This window comes from Actinia tenebrosa, unplaced genomic scaffold (assembly GCF_029948245.1).
Source record: "Actinia tenebrosa isolate PJP-AT-01 unplaced genomic scaffold, QUT_ActTen_1.0 PGA_scaffold0__85_contigs__length_37466705, whole genome shotgun sequence".
In the NCBI taxonomy this organism is placed as follows: domain Eukaryota; kingdom Metazoa; phylum Cnidaria; class Anthozoa; order Actiniaria; family Actiniidae; genus Actinia; species Actinia tenebrosa.
This window is the reverse complement of record NW_028292569.1, coordinates 33,836,784-33,856,208: the sequence shown is the minus strand read 5'-3', so window position 1 is coordinate 33,856,208 and position 19,425 is coordinate 33,836,784. Positions and strand designations below refer to the sequence as shown.

The following is a 19,425-nucleotide window of genomic DNA, read 5'->3' as shown; positions in this document are numbered from 1 at the left end:
TCACTTGAGGAAAATTGCGCATGCATGCACCAAAAAATGGATTATGCCAGAGCCCTCGTTCTTTACCGCAGGCCAAAAGAAACGCAGGCTCTGGGTACGAGATGGGAGTTATTCTCAAAAATATGATTCATTAATTGACGACTCCAGATATTAAAATCCTATTCTATAATTGAAAAGTACAAACTTTGCTAATTACTTATTATATTGTGTAAACAGATCAGCTTTCCTCATAGTAAGACGTGCACGATCTTGAATCTTGTCATGACTAATGATTTGTCAGCAAGATGTGAATTATCTCTTCAGCTGTTCTAAAAGAAGCGATAATTTATGAAGCTCAACTGCTGGTTCTCTTAACAAGGTGGTGTGCAATGCATATCGTGATGCATCGAAGAGTAACGAGTCTTCTTTCGTACTGGATGATGCTATGTCAAGTCAACTATTTTGTTCAAGGTAGGTTATGTCAACTGGACATCATAGTTACCATTAATTTTTATGAATCAGTAAACATTTTTTGCCATTCATATTCCGTTCAAGCTCGCTAAGATTTTTCAGATTTTCGGCCGCACTTAGATTAATTTGTTCAGGATGAAAGACTGATTGGAAAAAGAGAAAAATCGGAAAAATTGGAATATCTAAGCAAATTTGATATACAGATTAAACCATTCAGTTTTTACCGATTTTACATCAGTACTGATGCGTTTTCGTTTAAAAACAGACACTTCGACGCAATTTCAGTTTGCCTTGCATGCACAGCTATGCATTACGAAAAACGCTGATTGTTTGCTAGAATTAAACTACGTCCTAAGAGATTTTCAAAGTAGTGCCGAGAAGTTATTTTATTAGACGTTTCGGATTTAGGAGAAGGTTCCAGTAATCGGCAAACATTCCGCCAACTTTGCTACGGAATCCCTACCGTTGTGTTGTCTTTTGTTCTTTGTATTTTTACCATTAATTTTTTGTTTGCTATTTTGCGGGCGCACTTATATAATTCCATTTTTTAAAGGTAAAGCTAATTGAAGGAATATTGGCTTGACATGGAAGATATATTAGTTTTTGAGGGGCAATTTTAGCCACAAATGGCTTCCACAGACAATTGTGATTGGATAATAGCCTGTTTCGAATAAATGCAGTTGAAAGTTTACGCTATCGCCGAACGTTTTTCTCTCAAACGAAATTTGCTTAGTAAGACTCCCTTTCCGTTGTCATTTCTAGTTATTTTTTACTGTGCCCAGGAGTTTTTGGGTTGATAATTAGCAGTTTACCTCAAGCATTTTTTATTTATATGATTTATGATTCATATAGCTATCGCCCTTATATATTCGAATGCATATAATCAAAAGCACTTTCAATGAGTTATGAATTTATGAGAGTTGGTTAGTATTAAGAGTAGGCACTTAGGGTGGCCACTGAAAGGGTTTCATTGCGTCCACAGTGGTCCTTTTACTTTCCTCCGCAGTATTGGTGACTCGCGGGACCCTCGTTTTTATTTAATCAGAAAGTAAGCCTGCATTGGTTGGTTTGACCCAATAAAATGGACTACATATGGTAGTCATTAGAGCGCTTTAGATTGAACACAACTATTTGAAAAATGAGTACAACGGCAGCACTTTCTTCGTGATTATTTTAAGATGGTTTTAAACTTGGCATATTTAGATATGTAACTTGTTGCAAACTTTTATTTAAAAACGCGAAGCAATTTACAGCTTACATCCCACAATTCATTTCGGTCTCAGTTTTCATGTCTCCGGTGTATATTATATTATATTATATTATGTCATGTCATGTCATGTCATGTCATGTCATGTCATGTCATGTCATGTTATGTTATGTTATGTTATATTATATTATATTATATGTGGTGCTTAAAAAACGAGTAGGAGTGTTTTATACCTGGATAAAACACGATCTACGAGTTTTTTGAACTGCTTAAAACACTCATGAACAATTTATAAGATTTTAGTTCAACTGGAGCCACCATACACGTCACGAACATGGATTTTTATACTTCGATAGAGATTTGACGTCACGGGCGTGCGCAACCAGATTCAATAGAAGCTCCCACACGTTGGATATTGCGTGCCAAGGCAAAGACAGGTACGTTAATCAAAGATTGTTAGGGTTGACTATGACCTTGATGAAACTCTATGTCTTCATCTAAACTTGGATGCATACCTCATCCCTGATGAAGTCATCATAGTATTCGAGTGGTCTTTATATAAAGATCACATGTGTCTATATATAAAGACACATGTGTCTTTATATAAAATCATTTGAATACTAATGAATAGGACTTTATCGGGTATAAAGGTTCATGCACGTGACGTGTATGGTCGATCCAATTGGACCATAAGCTTATGAAGACGAATCTTTATCCGATATAAAATCACCTTCATGGTCATGATTTCTATTGTGTTTTCTTCATGAATTATTAATGAGTTTTCTAATATATTATATAATATATTATATTATATTATATTATATTATATTATATTATATTATATTGTATTGTATTGTATTATATTATATTTTATTATATTATATTATATTTTATTTTATTTTATAAAATAAATTAAATAGTACGCACGCTGTGATTGGTTGATAGGCATGTTTGCATGAGGATATGTAAACACAGTTGTGACGTCACAACTTTCGTGTTTTCCCAATACAAGTTCAAAAATTAAAAATTTACAGTTTCTTTCGAGGAAAAAAACGCCCCCAAAAATGTATTTTGAAGACGAAGTTCCAAATTTTGACTTGTGTCAGGGCCACAGGCATAACCCTATGGTCTCATGCAGGTCTTTCTGATCGTAATATCATGACAATCTCTCGTTGGTCACCGCAAAGAGAATTCCCTCAGGAGCTACAACACACGTCCTCCGTCAGGACAGCTGCGGTTGTTCAGCGACGTACTTTCTCATGATTTAAATGCACCGCCCGATAAAGAATACATGTATTTCAAGGAAACAGTCAGCAGCTTCAAACTTTTTCCAGCGATAGCTCTTCAGCTCCACAAAATATCTTCTCGAGGCAAGACGAAACAATCAACTTCGCTGCCATGTTTTCTCGCTGTCAAATTGAGCAAAACCACGTTTCTTTCAACCGAGAATTCCATTCACAGTAACACTTGTTATCCACTTTTGATAACTTTCGTAAAGATAATCAATTCTGAAATCTTTTATTAAGATTTCTATTCAATCTTTGGACATTTCTTTGTATTTGTTTTAAAGTTTTAGAATGATAAATGTTTAAAATAGCTAGCGATTCTTTCTCGCTTCACATTTGCCTCCTTGGCGTTCATTACACAAAATTTGATTGGCTAACGATCGAAGTTCGTGATGTATGGAGAATTTGTATTTTGATATGAGAATCAAATTCAAATAAAGATTTATTTTTTTGCAAGTGGTAATGTTTTCCCTTAGTATTTATTTTATAAAAGCAATAGAAAACTTTTTTCTCTGTGTTTACATAGCCTGATAGCAACACTCGGGGGGTTGGGGGAATTCTCGACAGTTATGCAAACCCTCGACTACGTCTCGGGTTTGTATAACTGTCTCGAATTCTCCCAACCTCCCCTCGTGTTGCTATCAGGCTATGTAAACACGGAAAAAGTTTTCTATTGCTTAAATATTATATTATATTATATTATATTATATTATATTATATTATATTATATTATATTATATTATATTATATTATATTATATTATATTATATTATATTATATTATATTATATTATATTATATTATATTATATTATATTATATTATATTATATTATATTATATATTATTATACTCTGGAATCTCATGTTATTACTGAGCCAATTATAGCACGATATATCTTGCAACTGTCATATATAGAGAGCCATAATTCATATATCCAGATATAGACAGCCGTAATTCATTTATCCAGACTCCTGTTGCTTTTTGTTTTCTTTTGTTTGTTTTTTTCCAGACTTTTTTATTCTTTTTTATTTTTTATTATTATTATTATTATTATTTTTTTTTTTTTTTACCATACTCATAACTTAGTAAGATCTTTAAAGTTCTCCGCGCTCTGCGAAGAACGGTCTTCAAAAGCCACTAGAGTCATTCAGAATCACAAAGCAATATAATCTTTATCTGTAAAGCATCATATTTGTGCTTGATAATCATATATTAACATCCCAAAATATTCCTACCCCTGGCATCGATTTGGCAGTGATATTAATCCTAAATAGTCGAGTTAGGTGGCCAGTGAATATTGATCGTAAATTGATATTGCGCTGATGAGAAAATGAGACAACTAAATACCAAACATTCTGGACATAAATATGGTGGAATTATAATAATTACTCTACTCTACTCTACTCTACTCTACTCTACTCTACTCTACTCTACTCTACTCTACTCTACTCTACTCTACTCTACTCTACTCTACTCTACTCTACTCTACTCTACTCTACTCTACTCTACTCTACTCTACTCTACTCTACTCTACTATGCCATTATAATAATTTTTTTTTAATGAATTCAATTAGCTATCAATAATGATAATAATAAAATTTATAATAACGTTAATATAGAGATTATGAATATAAAATAACAAATATATGTACAATTTACTTATTTATCGATAAAAACATATTTGTAAAATATAAAAAATAATTAAAGTTTTTTGGTGGAATTATATATTATACTAATAGTAATAACATAGACGCCAAGGATGGCCTTATCTGCCCACCATTTATTTTATTTTATTTTATTTTTTTAATTGAAAATGAAAACATCAATTGATTTGAAAATAAAAACATTAATAAACGATGTTAGAAAAAAGGATGATTTTTAATTAAGAATATTGCTACCTTGAGTCAGTGATACTTTAAGAAATGAAACTATTAAAAAATATTTAAAGTTAACGACAGCTTCAATCTCTCTTTTGCCCAAGGGCTGTAAGCCAAGGCAAACATTACAATATAAATAGGTCAAAATCTTTTAAAAGACATGTATTTATAGAGCCTTTTAATCTTTCTCTTGCATTACTCATAATTCCAAAACGAAGTTTCTGCTTTGGCAAGATTTTGATTCTTTTTTTTTTTTAGTGTAGAATCTCACAGTTTATTGTGATTTGTTTTGGTCTAGACCAGTTTTAATCTTTTTTCATTAAAAAAAAAGGTTTTGCAGCATCAATCAAAACTTTAAGAAAACACATATTTCATGCATAAGCCAGGGTTGATTCTATAGCGATCCTTTCATTGTCATTTCTTATATCAATACTGACTCAAGGAGCTTCAAAGTTTGATTAGAGTATACCGCTCTTTGACATACATATTAAGAGACCTTTAGCATCAGATTTACCGCTAATCCCTAACTGCTAGGGATCATGAACAGAAACACCTGACGCCCGTAAACACGGAGAAACACTCGGAATCAATGATATTCAATTTGGGGCGCTTTTTCAGCATCAACAACTTCGTTATGACGCCTTGCTAAATGTCGAAAGTTTGACGTAAAACACCTGACGTCGATCTGCAGTTTGAGGTTTGCGGTACCTAGCAAGAACGTCGTGATAATCAAGTTTCTATTGGTTACTACCTCGGCTCGGCTGACGTGTCCTTACAGTTACATAGCCAAATTAAAGTTACTCGAGAAAGGTGTTTACATTTGCGGAAGTAGTTTGTGGACCTAGGTAATCAAAGTCGAATGGCTTTTACCATCAAAGCGTCTGCATCAGATAACCCAAAGATAAACATAACTTCTTCACAATCTTGCGATCAAAAGACTATAACTCTCAAGAAATGAGGATCAAATTGGCTTGTTTCCTGGGATTGGTAGAAGTTTTGGTTTTGCCTGTTTTAGGTGAGTTTTGCTTAGATTCCATTTATAAAAGCTTCATTTAGAGAGGGATCAAACAGTTTAGCTTCCCATTCGATAATAGCTAATAATTCATACAGGTTACATAGATGCCATAAAGTGATTGTCGCCCGATGAAGTCATACCTACAACATAGCCCCTTATGTTGCTTCTATATACTAGCGGCAGTGGGTCTCATGTTTAGCGGCCGAAATCCCCTTCTTGGTTTCTTTGCTTTATCAGTTAATTGTGGATATGGCATCCATTTTGAAACACAGCTGTGAACGAATGATTTTCGTGCGTATTTTTTATACATATAAAATCTAAAAAATTTCAGAATGAATGTTCAAAACGCTTATGTTTCCATGCCCTAAAACAAGTTGGTGTCCAACGCCGACTATCGATTATTTGAAGTGCACTCTTTTCTACTACTATTAAGAAAGCACGAAGCAAAGTAAGTTTTCTTTAAGAGGTTGGTCAACTTTAATGTTTTAAAGCGCTCAGTTCAAAGAAGAAAAAGAGTTCTGCCAGCCATTATCACCTTTCAATCTGAACCCTTAATAGGCGGTTTGCAAGATTAATTAGTCCAGCTTCATGATATTGATTCACACTTTCCAAAGAATCGATCATTCTCCGAGATCACAATCTTCAAAGCAAACTCATTAGAAAAATTATCTCAAAAATTCAGTAGCAGAATCGGCTAGTTTTTGTTTAGTTCAGATCATCTATATAATGTGAGGTAGAAATTAAACCAACTTTGATCTGGGCGAGAAGATGCGCTTAATCAACGTAATTCTGATGAGGTTTTACACTGGGAGAGAGGGTATAGCGATAGAGGATATTTTTGTTACTGTTTCTTTAGTACGGATGTACATCAAGTCCGGCTCCAAGCGAAACAAAATCAGGGCAGTTTTTTGCAGAGGTGGGGCGTATAGCTGTAAAGTCCGCCAAGCTTTCCAGGCTTTGCTTCACTCGATAAAATAAAATAAAATAAAATAAAATAAAATAAAGCTGAATATAAAAACAGGAAAGGAAGAAGTAATGGGACCGGAAAAGATATGTGAACAGGGAAGTGAACTTGTTTTCAATAGGAAAATTCAAAATGAATTTTTATTTTTATTTTTTATTTTTACGAAAAAATTAAAAGAATTTGTAAATGGACGACCATTTCGCGATAACAACCATCATCACCTGTTGCTAGGGGATAGACAACATAGTAACGGAATGATTAAGAGACATCAAAGGTTTTATTTATTGTGTCCTTAACCTGCAAGCTGAACGGTGCCAAACACTTCAAAGTCGTAAAAAGTCTATTTACTTTCACCTGAAAAACAAATCAGATCCTCAAAAAGCCTCTGTCTCATCTAATCATTTAAAAAATCCTCAGGGCTGCTCTAACTTGGGTACGACAAACGTACTGCCAAGATGGAATTGGAATAGACTCATTCATCTTGAATGTAATGTTTCCCCATTCCAGACCACGTGTCATCCTCTATAGAGTATCATTTCTTTGTTTAACGGTGGATACAACTCAAGCAAAGCATATTATTCTCAAAGGAATGCATGATACTTTGTTTGAAATGGAAAACATTGAACCGAAGCTGAAAAGTTATTAATAGTTTTCGCAGACTCCATGTTGGATGAATTGATTTAACAAAAGATTTGTCATTAGTCTCTTGTTATATCATCCAACATGGCCGCCTTGTCTTTCGTTATCTTATTCTTTTGGGAATGATTGAAAACCAGCAATAGTATTTTGTGGGGTTTTGTGAAAGGATGATGCCAAATGGCTGCAGCATATTTGTTCATTTTAAAGCTGCAAAATTTACGGGTCCTTAAGCTTGATCATAACCCGGCCGTCTATTGTCTGGAAGCGCTTAAGTATAGCTCTAATGTTCGACGCGACCATTGAAACATTAGCAAATTCTAAAGCGCTTTAAAATTCACTCATCATTATTCTTAGTTTTAGGCTAAAGTCATGCAATGAAACAACTGCTCTGACTTCATAAATGTTAATTATATCGCAAAACGATGACGACTGGTTAGTGCGCAGCGCTGGAAGCTATTCTGAGACAATTCACTAGATACTCAGTTTCTTCGACTAATAGCACTTTTACTCTCCTTTTGAAAAGTTGAACGAGACTCATTACACTTACCTTTCATTTGAAAATCATTGAACTTCTATAAACGGCGCATAGTGTATCCACGCACCTCTTAAGAAATCTGTTCTATTTTTAAACTATTTGCTTTTCGTCCCCAAAATCCATTCAATGCTCCATTCCTCAGATCAGCCCAGAGGTGTTTCAGGGTGAGATGAAATTACAGCAGTTTGGTTTTTATTTGGAGTTTTCATAATCAATTATTGATTGACGTTGCTCCGCACGAGTCTAGGCTTTAATGCGGCTTCAGATTAAAACTTAATTGACGATGTAAGTCGCAGTAACCGTGGTCAATCAATCCAGGAAATGCTTGGTTTCGGGGGTAATAGAGTTTTGGAAAACTATCTACGAACACTGCACAATATTTGGTGAAATAATGCATGTAAACTATCCTTTGTCTTGCTCTGACAATATTCTACAAAGTTTCATTACATTGTAGGTTTCTAGTTTCTCAATTTTTTTCCTAATGAAAACATAGTTTAACTAAACACGTTTAGGTGTGAATGGGGTACAAGTCTCTTAGTTCAGCTATTTACAATTTATAACCTTTTTCCCCCTTTCTTTCCAAGGAGGCCACTGGAGTTCTTGGGGACCCTGTTCTGTGACATGTGGCAATGGGTTTCAAGAAAGGTATTTTTGCGCTGGTCCAAAAAGCGTAACATGTGATTCATCCAATCCAAAGAAACGAAAAACAGAAACAAAAAGATGTATGCAACAAAGCTGCAACTCTAAAACTTCGTCTATATTTACAAGTGGATATTTATGGACAACAGTCCAAGTGAAACCAACCTCCATAGTTCTGCAATCATTTTCTTCGGTTATGTCTTCATATTCGACGTTGAATAAAGTTTCTTCAGAAATTTACTCACCATCGCCAATTATTTTTCCAACATTGCCAGGAACGGCAACATCTTCACTTTCAACAATATCGTTCTTATCGTTAACAGCAACATCGCCTTTCTTGTCTTCATCATCAAAATTAACTTCAGCAATGCCAAACCAAGCATCGCCTTCATCATTCCAATCATCATCATTATCAACGTCAACACAGGCATCACCTTTATTATCATCATCATCACTACCAATGTCAATACAGGCATCACCTTTACCATCATCATCATCACTACCAATGTCAATACAGGCATCACCTTTACCATCATCATCATCACTACCAATGTCAATACAGGCATCACCTTTAACATCATCATCATCACTACCAATGTCAATACAGGCATCACCTTTACCATCATCATCATCCTCATCACCACTATCAATGTCAATACAGGCATCACCTTTACCATCATCATCATCATCATCATCATCACTACCAATGTCAATACAGGCATCACCTTTACCATCATCCTCATCATCATCACTACCAATGTCAATACAGGCATCACCTTTACCATCATCATCATCACTACCAATGTCAACACAGGCATCCCCTTTACCATCATCATCATCATCACTATCAATGTCAATACAGGCATCACCTTTACCTTACACATCGTCATCATCATCTCCTCCAATGTCAACGCAAGTATCACCAACATCTTCACCATTGTCAACACAAGAAACGGCATCGCCTACGCCAACTTTGTTTTCATCACCATCATCATCACCAACTCCATCATCAGAGCTATTGCCAGACAAATATAACGCTTATTTTTCAAACCAAAAAGGCGTTGCTTTATTCAACAGCGTGATCAAAATTCTTAAGTTGAAAAACAGCATACAATGTGCTTTTGCTTGTATTCGGATTAACAACTGCCAGTCTTTTAACTTCTGCTCGACCAATGATATGGATCCACAGCTTGAGGGGCGTGGCATCTGTCAGATTAATGCTCTATCACACCTGACGTCACCACTAGACTTGGCTGTGAATCGTGGCTGTTTTTATAGTCTTCGAATCAGGAATCTATAAGATAAAATAGGAGACGTCATTACTTAAAAGATGAAGTGAAGCTGTTGCTGATAGATGCATAAGTTTTTGAAAATGCCTGGAAAATGCCCGTGAAGGCAAAGGAATTTTATTAGCATGGCTTCAGTTCCATTCAATTTCAATTTCACTCGAGATTTCCGCGACACTACCTCAGGGATTTTCCACTCCATCCAAGACGTTAACTTTTTCGTGGGATTTTAACTTCATAAAAAAACAGGAGGTTCTAAAACAGTGTTGATTGTACATAATTTCTGTCCTTGAAAAATGAATATTTAGCCTTAAAAAGTCCTTGAATTTTACCTTACAAAAGTTGTACGCGCCCTGTTTAAAATGTTATCTTAAAGTATTATGCATAGGTCCTATTAGAGTAACAACCCAACGAACACTGACAAAATATAGATCTGGAAAATATAGGTTCTGCATACTTGAGCTAAGGTCAGGAATCCGTAATTTGTTACAACAAAAGGCCTGGATTCTAGAAAGTGATTTGGTGTTCGATAGGACAAGGATCCAAAGTTAGAAACACTGCAAGTGCCTGGTATCACTCGTGTTTAATTCAAACAGCCTGGAATTTAAAATGTGTATATATAATTATATATATATAGCACGTGCTACGTTTTTTAAAGGGTTTAGAATCCTTAATTGGTGTAGATAACCAAGGCTTTGATTTATTTATCAATTTACCATCATTCATCCAACAATCACGCCATCATCTTCACTTCTTAATCACCCATTGGCAACTTTACATCTTGACCATGGCCACGCCCTTTCAAGCTTACCACGTTTGAGAGACGAGTTGGCGTTAGCATAACAATATAACTCTTTACCTTGGTGTATATGGTTTCCTATTTTAGACCACTTGTCATTTTCTAGAGCATCATCTCTTTGTTTAACGGTTGTGCATGAGAAGGTACATGAATTATGGATACAACTCAAACAAGGCCGAATATAATTCTCAAGAGAATGATACGTGATCTGAATTTGGTAAAGCCGACTACCCCAAGCTAAATAATTCTATTTGTGGCGCCCAAATTGTGTGGTTAATTCATATCACTATGTTAATATATATCTAGCAATGTTGAATTGAGGCCATACTTGAAGAGCTGACATTTGACAAGATGGAAGGGAAGTGTTAACAATAGATCCAATTCACTTGGTCGGTAATATTTTGTCATTTCAAACCTCCTGTCATTCACACAAGAATAAGATTCTTGCTTTGTGCTCCGCGTTCAGGTATCTTCTCAAGCTTTAGAGTTAAGCAACGGGAAGTACTACTCAAGGGAATTACACATAATCTGAAATGAGGAAACAGTGGGTCTATTTTATGTTTTTTTTCTACTTGAATAAAAACGTTAAGTTTCCTTTATATGCAAACGATTGCAAATCATTGATTTGATAATTAAACCAGTCCATTTTTGCTATCATATTTTATTCGAAGACTTTTATCTAGACTTTTTATTACGCAGCTTGACAAACCAATCCATAGATAAGAATAAGATATAAACTTTTTTACGATCATTTCAATCTCTGCTGGTTATACATCTATACCATAAACAATTTGATTATCAACCTTTGTCAACATCAAAACCCAAAATTCATATCCTGTACAAAGTGACTTTCCGTAGTATTGACCCAACGCAAGACTTTGTCAGTTTTGACGACTCAAATTTCGACAATCTGCAGTCATTGACACGATAAAACGGGACATGTTAAACTTCATTGTCGAGCTTGATTACTTTCAGCGATAACTACTTCCCAAGTAGTTGCAGTATGACTCTGTTGATTCAACTGTTGATCTGTCTTAGCTTTCTTCAGTCCACTGTGGCCCTCACTGACTCGCTGTACATTTCAGTGTTGCGAATTAGTTCCCACACACTTCAGTATAATGATATTGTACGATAAGAAATGGATCGGTTTTTTCGTTGGGTTTTTGTATATTTGTTGTTTTTTGATGGGGAAAGTTTGTAGTTCAAGACCTACTGGTAAGTGGACTAATTTTTATGATCGCCCAATCATTATCAATTTTACTCGCCGGAGAAATTCTATTTTCGCACATTCAGTAATTTCGTTTATTACATGCCGAGAATTTTACAAATATATCAGTCGATCGAAAAAACTGGCAATGAAAATTTAACTGGATAAATTATTTTTTCTTCTCCTTTCTTTCTTTTCTTTTTCTTTCTTTTATTTTTCTCCTTTCTTTCATTCATCTTTTGGTTATTTTTACTTTCTTTTCCTTTCGTTCTGTCTATCGATCGAGGCCTTACAAAAATTGCATTAAGAAATATGAATTTTAAGATATTAACTAGCTGTTCTTGTTTCAAGCTTTTCAAGCTACGATTTCTACGATCAACTTGAGATCTCTGTTTAATTTAGGATGAGAACGACAAAGCTCCGGAAATGTAAGTGAGGCGATTCATCAATTTTGCTTGTTGCACCAAATTCGATGTTAGCTGAAAAAAAGAATAAACAAACATTATTTATTTATTGCTGTATTCATTATGGTCATAATGACCTCCAAGTACAAAGACACTTAGTTTCAGCATATTTCATTAGAACACAGGCTAGAATTACCTTTATTCAAACTTAAGTGCAAAATGAAGTTTGCAGAAGCTGTTTTAAACAAGTTGTTCCCACAGCAACCGCTCGTTACCATGACACTAAAGACGATTGTTGATTGGATTTAATCCATATTAAGTTCAGTCGTGTGTCGGCTGAAGATGTTTGAATGACAAATGAAAAAGAAGAAAGGTGTATAGATAAGCAAGGAAAGCGATGACCTTTTAGCACAAATGTTTAGATAAAATAAATATCTTTATATCTTTTGCTAGTGGTTTACGTAGGATCTTATCCTATCATCATCGATGCTCTCCATGTTCTGTCACTAACTGCTCCGAGTGTTCCACTCTTTTGTGTTTGTTTTTCGTTTCACTTGATTTTTTTTCTATCCTTCTTTGTTTCTTTCCTTCCTTGTCATCTGTCCATCGATTCTTCCATCCATCCACCATCCATATCCATCCATATCTATTTCTCTTTCTTTTCTTTTTTTCTGTTTATTTATTTTTATTTTTATTTTATTTTTATTTTTTTTCTGTTTTCTTACTTCACCTGATCCTTATTTAAGCAGATAGGCTTTCCGGCCGTCTCGGTAATAGAAGCAATATATTTGATTGCGCATTTATGCAGAAATTTCATTCTAGGAAATTGTTTTCGGTAATCTTTTTTGGACAATAATTAAGTATCGATCCTATTAGAAACGTCTTCCGGAAGTAAACTCTCGACTGATTCTAATCTCCGATTGGTGGAGACTCTCATTCAAATATACCTAAATGCTGATTGGCTGGAGAAAACTTAAAGCTCGTTTGATAGAAAACCATTTGACGTTTTTAATTCAGAATCGATTGTATTGACTTGTCAAACTTTGATTAAGCCTTGATTCATATTATTATATTTTAATTAAGGTAGGATCCTTTGAATCATTATACATATAATTATAGGAATACACTGTTTGAACAGGTACGTGAGCCAAAACGATATGAATAGTGCTTGTAAGAATCACTTGAAGTTTTTTAGTTTTTTTCCTCCAATTTTTACATTAAAAAAGAAAACATAAGTTCCTTTCGAATTCGTTAGTTTTTCCATACTTCCTTCTATTTTTTCCAGCAATTAGCTTCTTTCTTATCGTGTTTTCTTAAATACAACAATCACTGAAATGACAAAATAAACCGTTGGTGATAAAAGTGTGAACAGGCGCTGCAGTTCAATCGGAATTAAGGATTATCTTGCACATATTTAAAGTTCATTAAGAACCCTTAAGAATCATTTCACATGTAGATACCAACATCATTACGTCCTTCTTTCCATTCAAACCCACAAACTTCGTATAATTGTAAAACGGGCGGTACGTCAGTCATTTCGCTTCCAAGACTGTATAAATATCTCTCTCTATTTCGAGCTTGGAGATATACCATTTGATTTTTGATGATCCATACCTCTTGAGAAATGATACAGTGGATGACTTCGTTTCTTTGTCGAGTGTGTTTTTGTTTCATGATTGTGAGCATTGGGATCACCAATGGTAATGGTAAGTTAATACTGGAAAAAAGACTTTCTTAGCTTGAGCAAGAGTGAAGATTAAACCGTTAGTTTTACAAATACTAAAGACCTGCTCGAGATATACAGCAAAGTAAACGAAGCCAAGTATGGTGAATATTTCATGTGAAACCAAAGTCTTGGTTTATTCGGTACAAAAATGTGAAGTGTTGTATAATCTGATCCAAATATGGCTGATAAAGTTGAATTTAATATTGTTACTAAAAATAGCTTTCAAATAGTATTTTTCGTATAATTTAACAGTTGTTACACCTAAAGATTTGAAGATACTGTTAAAGATACAAAAGAATATAAGAAAATGTTAGATATGTTATTTACGACTAACGGGCCTTGATTCGTTTCATTTTGTTATTTTTAATATTGTTGCCTTTGATTCTCATAAAGTGCTAGATTCGCCATATGTAGAATTTTAAGTTCGCTCGCACATTCAAAACTGAGTTTCTCATCGCTGCAATTGATCTCGGTCATGGCCCATCTCTAGACCCGTTCGAGGAGTTTATCTTTTCTCCCAGTGGGGCTCCGTTTTCATTTAATATTTCTCAGCAAAAAAATGAAAAATTCGAATTCACACACTTGAACATCGCACTACAGAACGCGGTTAGCTTCTAGTCTGTAAGTCCAACAAACACTTTACAGTTAATGCTCCTCAGTAGCTTGCGCTGAATCCTCGTCGTAACGAAGTAGATTTTGGTTTCGACTTCAATCAAGGTGTTTCTATGAAGCACGTACCCTTGATAACTTTGTGTTTTCCTATACTATATATCTCGAAAACTTTTGGATTGACGTTCACCAAGATCTCATTTTGTTGCGTCGGCAGATTCCGCGCGTGCCATTGAGAAGTACCGAAATAAGTTGATATGACTCCTGGTATTTTTTTCCTCTTAACAGTTGGGTGGTCTTCTTGGAGTGATTGTAGTGTAACGTGCGGAAAAGGGAAGCAAACTAGAACAAAAGTTTGCCTTTTGGGCTTAGTGTGCCTTCCAAGCAGCCTGGTCGGAACACAAACACAGGATTGCAACAGTAGCCCGTGCCCCACTAGCAGCTATTTGAATACTGCTTATGCTACTTCTACCTACAGTCTATCGACATCCTACAGCCCTTCTTTTACCCAATACCCAACTTCTATGTACAGCTCAACATCGTATGTTCTATCTACCTCAAACGTGAGTCCTACACAGAGCTCAACCTCTTCCATCACCACCTCCCAACCCACATCTGCTATTGGTAACACCTTTTTTACTTTAAGCCATCGTGGATGTCGTTACTCAAATGTGAAGATCTCCCGAACTGTCAATGTCAGGAACAAATTGCATTGTATATCGATATGTGCACGGGAATCGGAATGTGTAGCGTTTAACCTTGATGGCATTAAGCCAAGTGACAGTAGCGAGATAAACGAACATCTCAAGTGTGAGATTCTCGAAAAGGACTATGGGAGAGATGTCAGCTTATCACGAGTAAGTGAGAACTGCAAGAATTATGAGCGAGTTACGATATGACCAATTGGAAAGACATCGGTACTACAGGTAACCCAAACATTCGTAAGACTGATGAAATAACAAAAGACATGGCAGCCATTTTGGATATATAAAAAAGCGAATACAAAAACGTTTTTGTTCGCTCAAAACGGCGGACGTATGGAAACTGAACCACTACACTACTGCTATAATCTTCTATAATCTGGGATCTATATACAGTGGAATAATACTATATCAGCGGTCTGAGTAACCAATTGTTTACCATTGATTGAAAGAGCAACTCAGATACCTGGAGTGGTCTGGGTTGCAAAATCCTAAAAAAGAAACTGTTGTAAATACTCAGCACTTGATCGTACGTTCGTCAATGACTTTTAAAATGCCTTTGTGTGGTGTAAATCTTTACTGTAAACTTAAATCAATGTCAATTAAAATCAAACCGGTCTTAAATCGGCATACTGTAAATTGCAATACGGGTCATAAGTAAAATTTACTAAATACAACAATTCATTGCAGTATATAATGTAGATATTTATGTTATTATACGTCTGGAGGAACAGAATTACGTTAATTAATTAAGTCGCAAGTTTTCACGACAGTGAAACTTTTTGTTTCATTATATTGAAACGGCGCTCATTTTCACCTTACAGTCTGGAAAGGGTCGTTTTTATTAAAGAAGAATAGGTTAATATTATAATAGGCGTCATTTTCGGTCTCCTGAGGAACATCGCACATGCGCAAGGGCAGGACTACAGCTTGAATCGTGCGCAATACAATCCGTTCTAAGCAACATTAAAATTATATCATAAATGGTTATTTTATATTATTATGATAGTTGGGAAAACCATTTTTACCTTAGGAGTAACGTTCTTTTTTTGATTTCAGACCACGTGCATTCTTCTGAGGATAAGATTCTTTGCTTGTATCAAGAGGAACAACCGTTAAACAAAGAAATTATCCTCTGGTGAATGACATGCATAGTCTAACTGAAATAGCAACACATTGTACCAAAAGTGAAGAGTTCCTGTTGTAGGGAATTGATCTATTTGTATAAATACACTGATATTTTCTATACTTTTGCCGACAATTTCAGCATGATATTGCATCCTTCCTGACAAAGTACAGAAGGTCATTGGCTGTTGAAGTGTCTGTCAATACATGAAAGGTTCTTCCAGATACCAAGTGACACTCATAGGGCTCGTTCCTGCCATTCTTCTGATGATGTTTTTTCACGAGTATTGACTTGCAGTCAGAGTTGGTCAGGCACTCCAGTGCACAAGATAACACAGTGGGCACTGGGACTGACCTTAGCACGTGATTTGCAGAGTTGACGTCATTGCTGAGGTCAGCAGCTTCAAAAAAATTCTCTCGTTTCTCGTTTCTCATCACGCATGCTGTTTCTTTTTCAGGTGTATATGATGCCACTGTGAATAAAATAACTTCCAGTTATTAACACGCTAATGATGTGAAAGATCTGTGCCTCGCCTTACGTTCCAAGGAGTGAAGATGATGGATAAGCGAGTAATGATGTGGAAAGCTTTAAACAAGAGGTTTCTAGTAGTAGTTTGTCCTCTCGTAGTAATAAGCAAGCAAAGCGGCCACAGTGTACGAGAATAGCCCGGGGGGGGGGGGGGGGGGGGTACTCCGCCCGGATTTGGGTAGGGGTGTTCCGCTGGGATTCTGAAAGGGGTACCCTGTTTTTGACAAAATAAAACACAAAATTGTAGACCCTGTTTATGACAAAAGGTATAATTAATTGCGCTGAGTTCCTGTTTCAATTATCATGTCAGCTCGCGTATTGTGGTTTTTTTTTTTTTGGTTTTGACACCCATAATAACCAGTCTCGGTCAATAAGTAGAAACCCTGAATATGACAGGAAACTCAGGAAGAACTTGGAACTTGAGTGAAATTGCATATCCTGTTTATGACAAGAAGCTCGAAAAACCATACCCTGTACAGCGGATCATCCTCGTACAGTCCATATTTTTGAGTACCCCCCCCCCCCCCCTCCCGGGAGAATAGTCATATCATTAGTGCAGTTGGAATGGCATGGTGGAGCCTCGAGTGCACCAATGTTCGAGTACACAATAGTCCTACCCCACTAGACGCTTATATATAGTTGGTGCCGTGAAGGCTACGGTTTTATGTCATCAACAAAATATTATGCATCATAACCATCATTATTGTGACATGGTTGTTTTTGCTACGGCCATATTATTTTTATATGTTTGTTCGTTTTTTGTTTTTTGATGGGTTTTTTTTAAATATTTTTTTGTTGTTGTTTTTGTTTGTTTGTTTGTTTGTTGTTGTTGTTGTTGTTGTTTGTTTTTGTTAGTCTTTAGTTCTTTTTTTTTATAGGACACATACTCATGTAAATTGGGAGTTGTATATGATCCATATTTCTTTAAAGTTTTATCAAAATCTACTCCTATTTCGAAATTCTAAAATCAAAATTTTGATATTGAATACATCAGTTTTTCACCGGGAACCACTCGCTTCAGTTCAAAATCTACTCCTAATCTCAATCAAATCTGCGATTTAGTCTACATCCCCTACCTTTTTCTATGATCTTTTTCATTGCACCAGAACACTGACAATCAAAATTTGACCAGATGCAAAGAAAAAACAGAGAAAATCTTAAAATCTTTCTCCACAACATTAGGCCGTCAATTTTCTCCTTTCAACAGCAACAACTGACGCTGTAACTGGCAACAAACAATTAAAGGTTGGTCATGAAAATGTCATTAAGTACATACTGCGTTCTCTTCCATATCAAGTGCAAACTTAGACTCTAGAATTAATTATTTCCAAAAGATCCTTTGTCAAATGGGTCAACAGTGCTAACTGATAACTAATAGTTTCTCAAAATCAATCAGTGTTTGATTCCATTTTATCTCATATTTATACTTTGCCTGACTCAAGTTTGACTCTATAATTGCTATTGCTGTTTTGATCCTGCTGATTCAATTCCCGTGCAAAGATGAAGTTATGATAACTCTTTTAATTACTTTTTTTAATTGCACCATAGAAATCTTGAGATTAAATCTTCTGTTTTGGGTTGGAAAGTCAGTCAGCGACTACAGGATTCCCTCCATCAATCACAACAGTTTCCCAATCTGCCCATATGCCAATCGACGTTAATTTGCTTAGTGGCTAAAATGAAAAAAGGCACTTCAGAAAGCTAACAAAAAACCTGGCTAGTGATCAATGAACATTAATTACCACCGAAGGCCTTCTTGGTTACAACATGGTACGCCGTTACACAAAATATTATTTTAAAAAAACTTTCAATTGTTTAATAATTACTATTTTGCCCTGCATGTCTGCGAAGTGTCATAGTAGTTTACATCATCGCATTCTGATTCAAAATCTTTATAATTGTTTCCCTATTGTATTGTTGACTATGACCAATTAGCATATACCAACTTGTGTACTTCCTAAGAACGCGCGCGCTCATTGGTTAATTGAAGGTGAATATTGTACGATATTCACCTCTGAATCTCGGAATATTGAGTCGGCAACAAAATGGCCATCGTTTTGCTACAATTTCCGATGAGGTAATTGAAAAAAATGAAAGTAAATGCCATTTCCATCAATACTAAAAAGGCAACGAAGTATGGCCTAAAAGTTTTGCTAAACGTTTTGCGTGAATTTGCCACGCAAACTAAAAGTTTCTGTTTGTTTTTATTGAATCATTGTGTATAAAAATAAGTTACTCTGGTATAACAAGTTGGTATATGCTAAAACAATTATTCGCCTCAGGCTCAGTGAATATGGAGAATATTTACCTCGCATCGCATATTCCCCGATATTCACTTTGCCTTCGGCGAATAATTGCTAAATTTATACACACACATTTTACCTTTGTACGACTCCGTCTCCTCCGATCTGCAGTCGTCTCTCTTGC

The 19,425-nt window shown here is 35.4% G+C and overlaps 2 protein-coding genes and 1 long non-coding RNA gene across 5 annotated transcripts; 2 read left to right on the top strand and 1 right to left on the bottom strand.

Annotated features, from left to right (window-relative positions):
• The first annotated feature begins 222 nt into the window (after window positions 1–222).
• LOC116307370 (uncharacterized) lies at window positions 223–11,356 on the top strand. Of its 2 annotated transcripts, none has more exons than XM_089024681.1 (2): window positions 223–450; window positions 8,558–11,356. In XM_089024681.1, the coding sequence occupies exons 1-2, from the start codon at window positions 369–371 to the stop codon at window positions 9,910–9,912; spliced, it is 1,437 nt and encodes a 478-aa protein (XP_088880807.1). In that variant the 5' UTR covers window positions 223–368; the 3' UTR covers window positions 9,913–11,356. The 2 variants fall into 2 exon arrangements, with proteins under 2 accessions (XP_088880807.1, XP_088880813.1); XM_089024687.1 differs by lacking the exon at window positions 223–450 and adding an exon at window positions 5,452–5,835.
• A 206-nt stretch (window positions 11,357–11,562) lies between these two features.
• On the top strand, window positions 11,563–16,011 carry LOC116307347 (uncharacterized). 2 transcript variants are annotated; one of them, XM_031717537.2, is made up of 2 exons: window positions 11,563–11,912; window positions 14,932–16,009. In XM_031717537.2, the coding sequence occupies exons 1-2, from the start codon at window positions 11,816–11,818 to the stop codon at window positions 15,540–15,542; spliced, it is 708 nt and encodes a 235-aa protein (XP_031573397.2). In that variant the 5' UTR covers window positions 11,563–11,815; the 3' UTR covers window positions 15,543–16,009. The 2 variants fall into 2 exon arrangements, with proteins under 2 accessions (XP_031573397.2, XP_031573396.1); XM_031717536.2 differs by lacking the exon at window positions 11,563–11,912 and adding an exon at window positions 13,899–14,014 and having other exon boundaries at window positions 14,932–16,011.
• A 151-nt stretch (window positions 16,012–16,162) lies between these two features.
• Window positions 16,163–19,425, bottom strand: LOC116307348 (uncharacterized). The gene is made up of 2 exons (XR_004198387.2): window positions 19,381–19,425; window positions 16,163–16,942 (listed from the first exon to the last, which is right to left on the bottom strand). It is a non-coding gene; the product is annotated as an uncharacterized LOC116307348 (long non-coding RNA).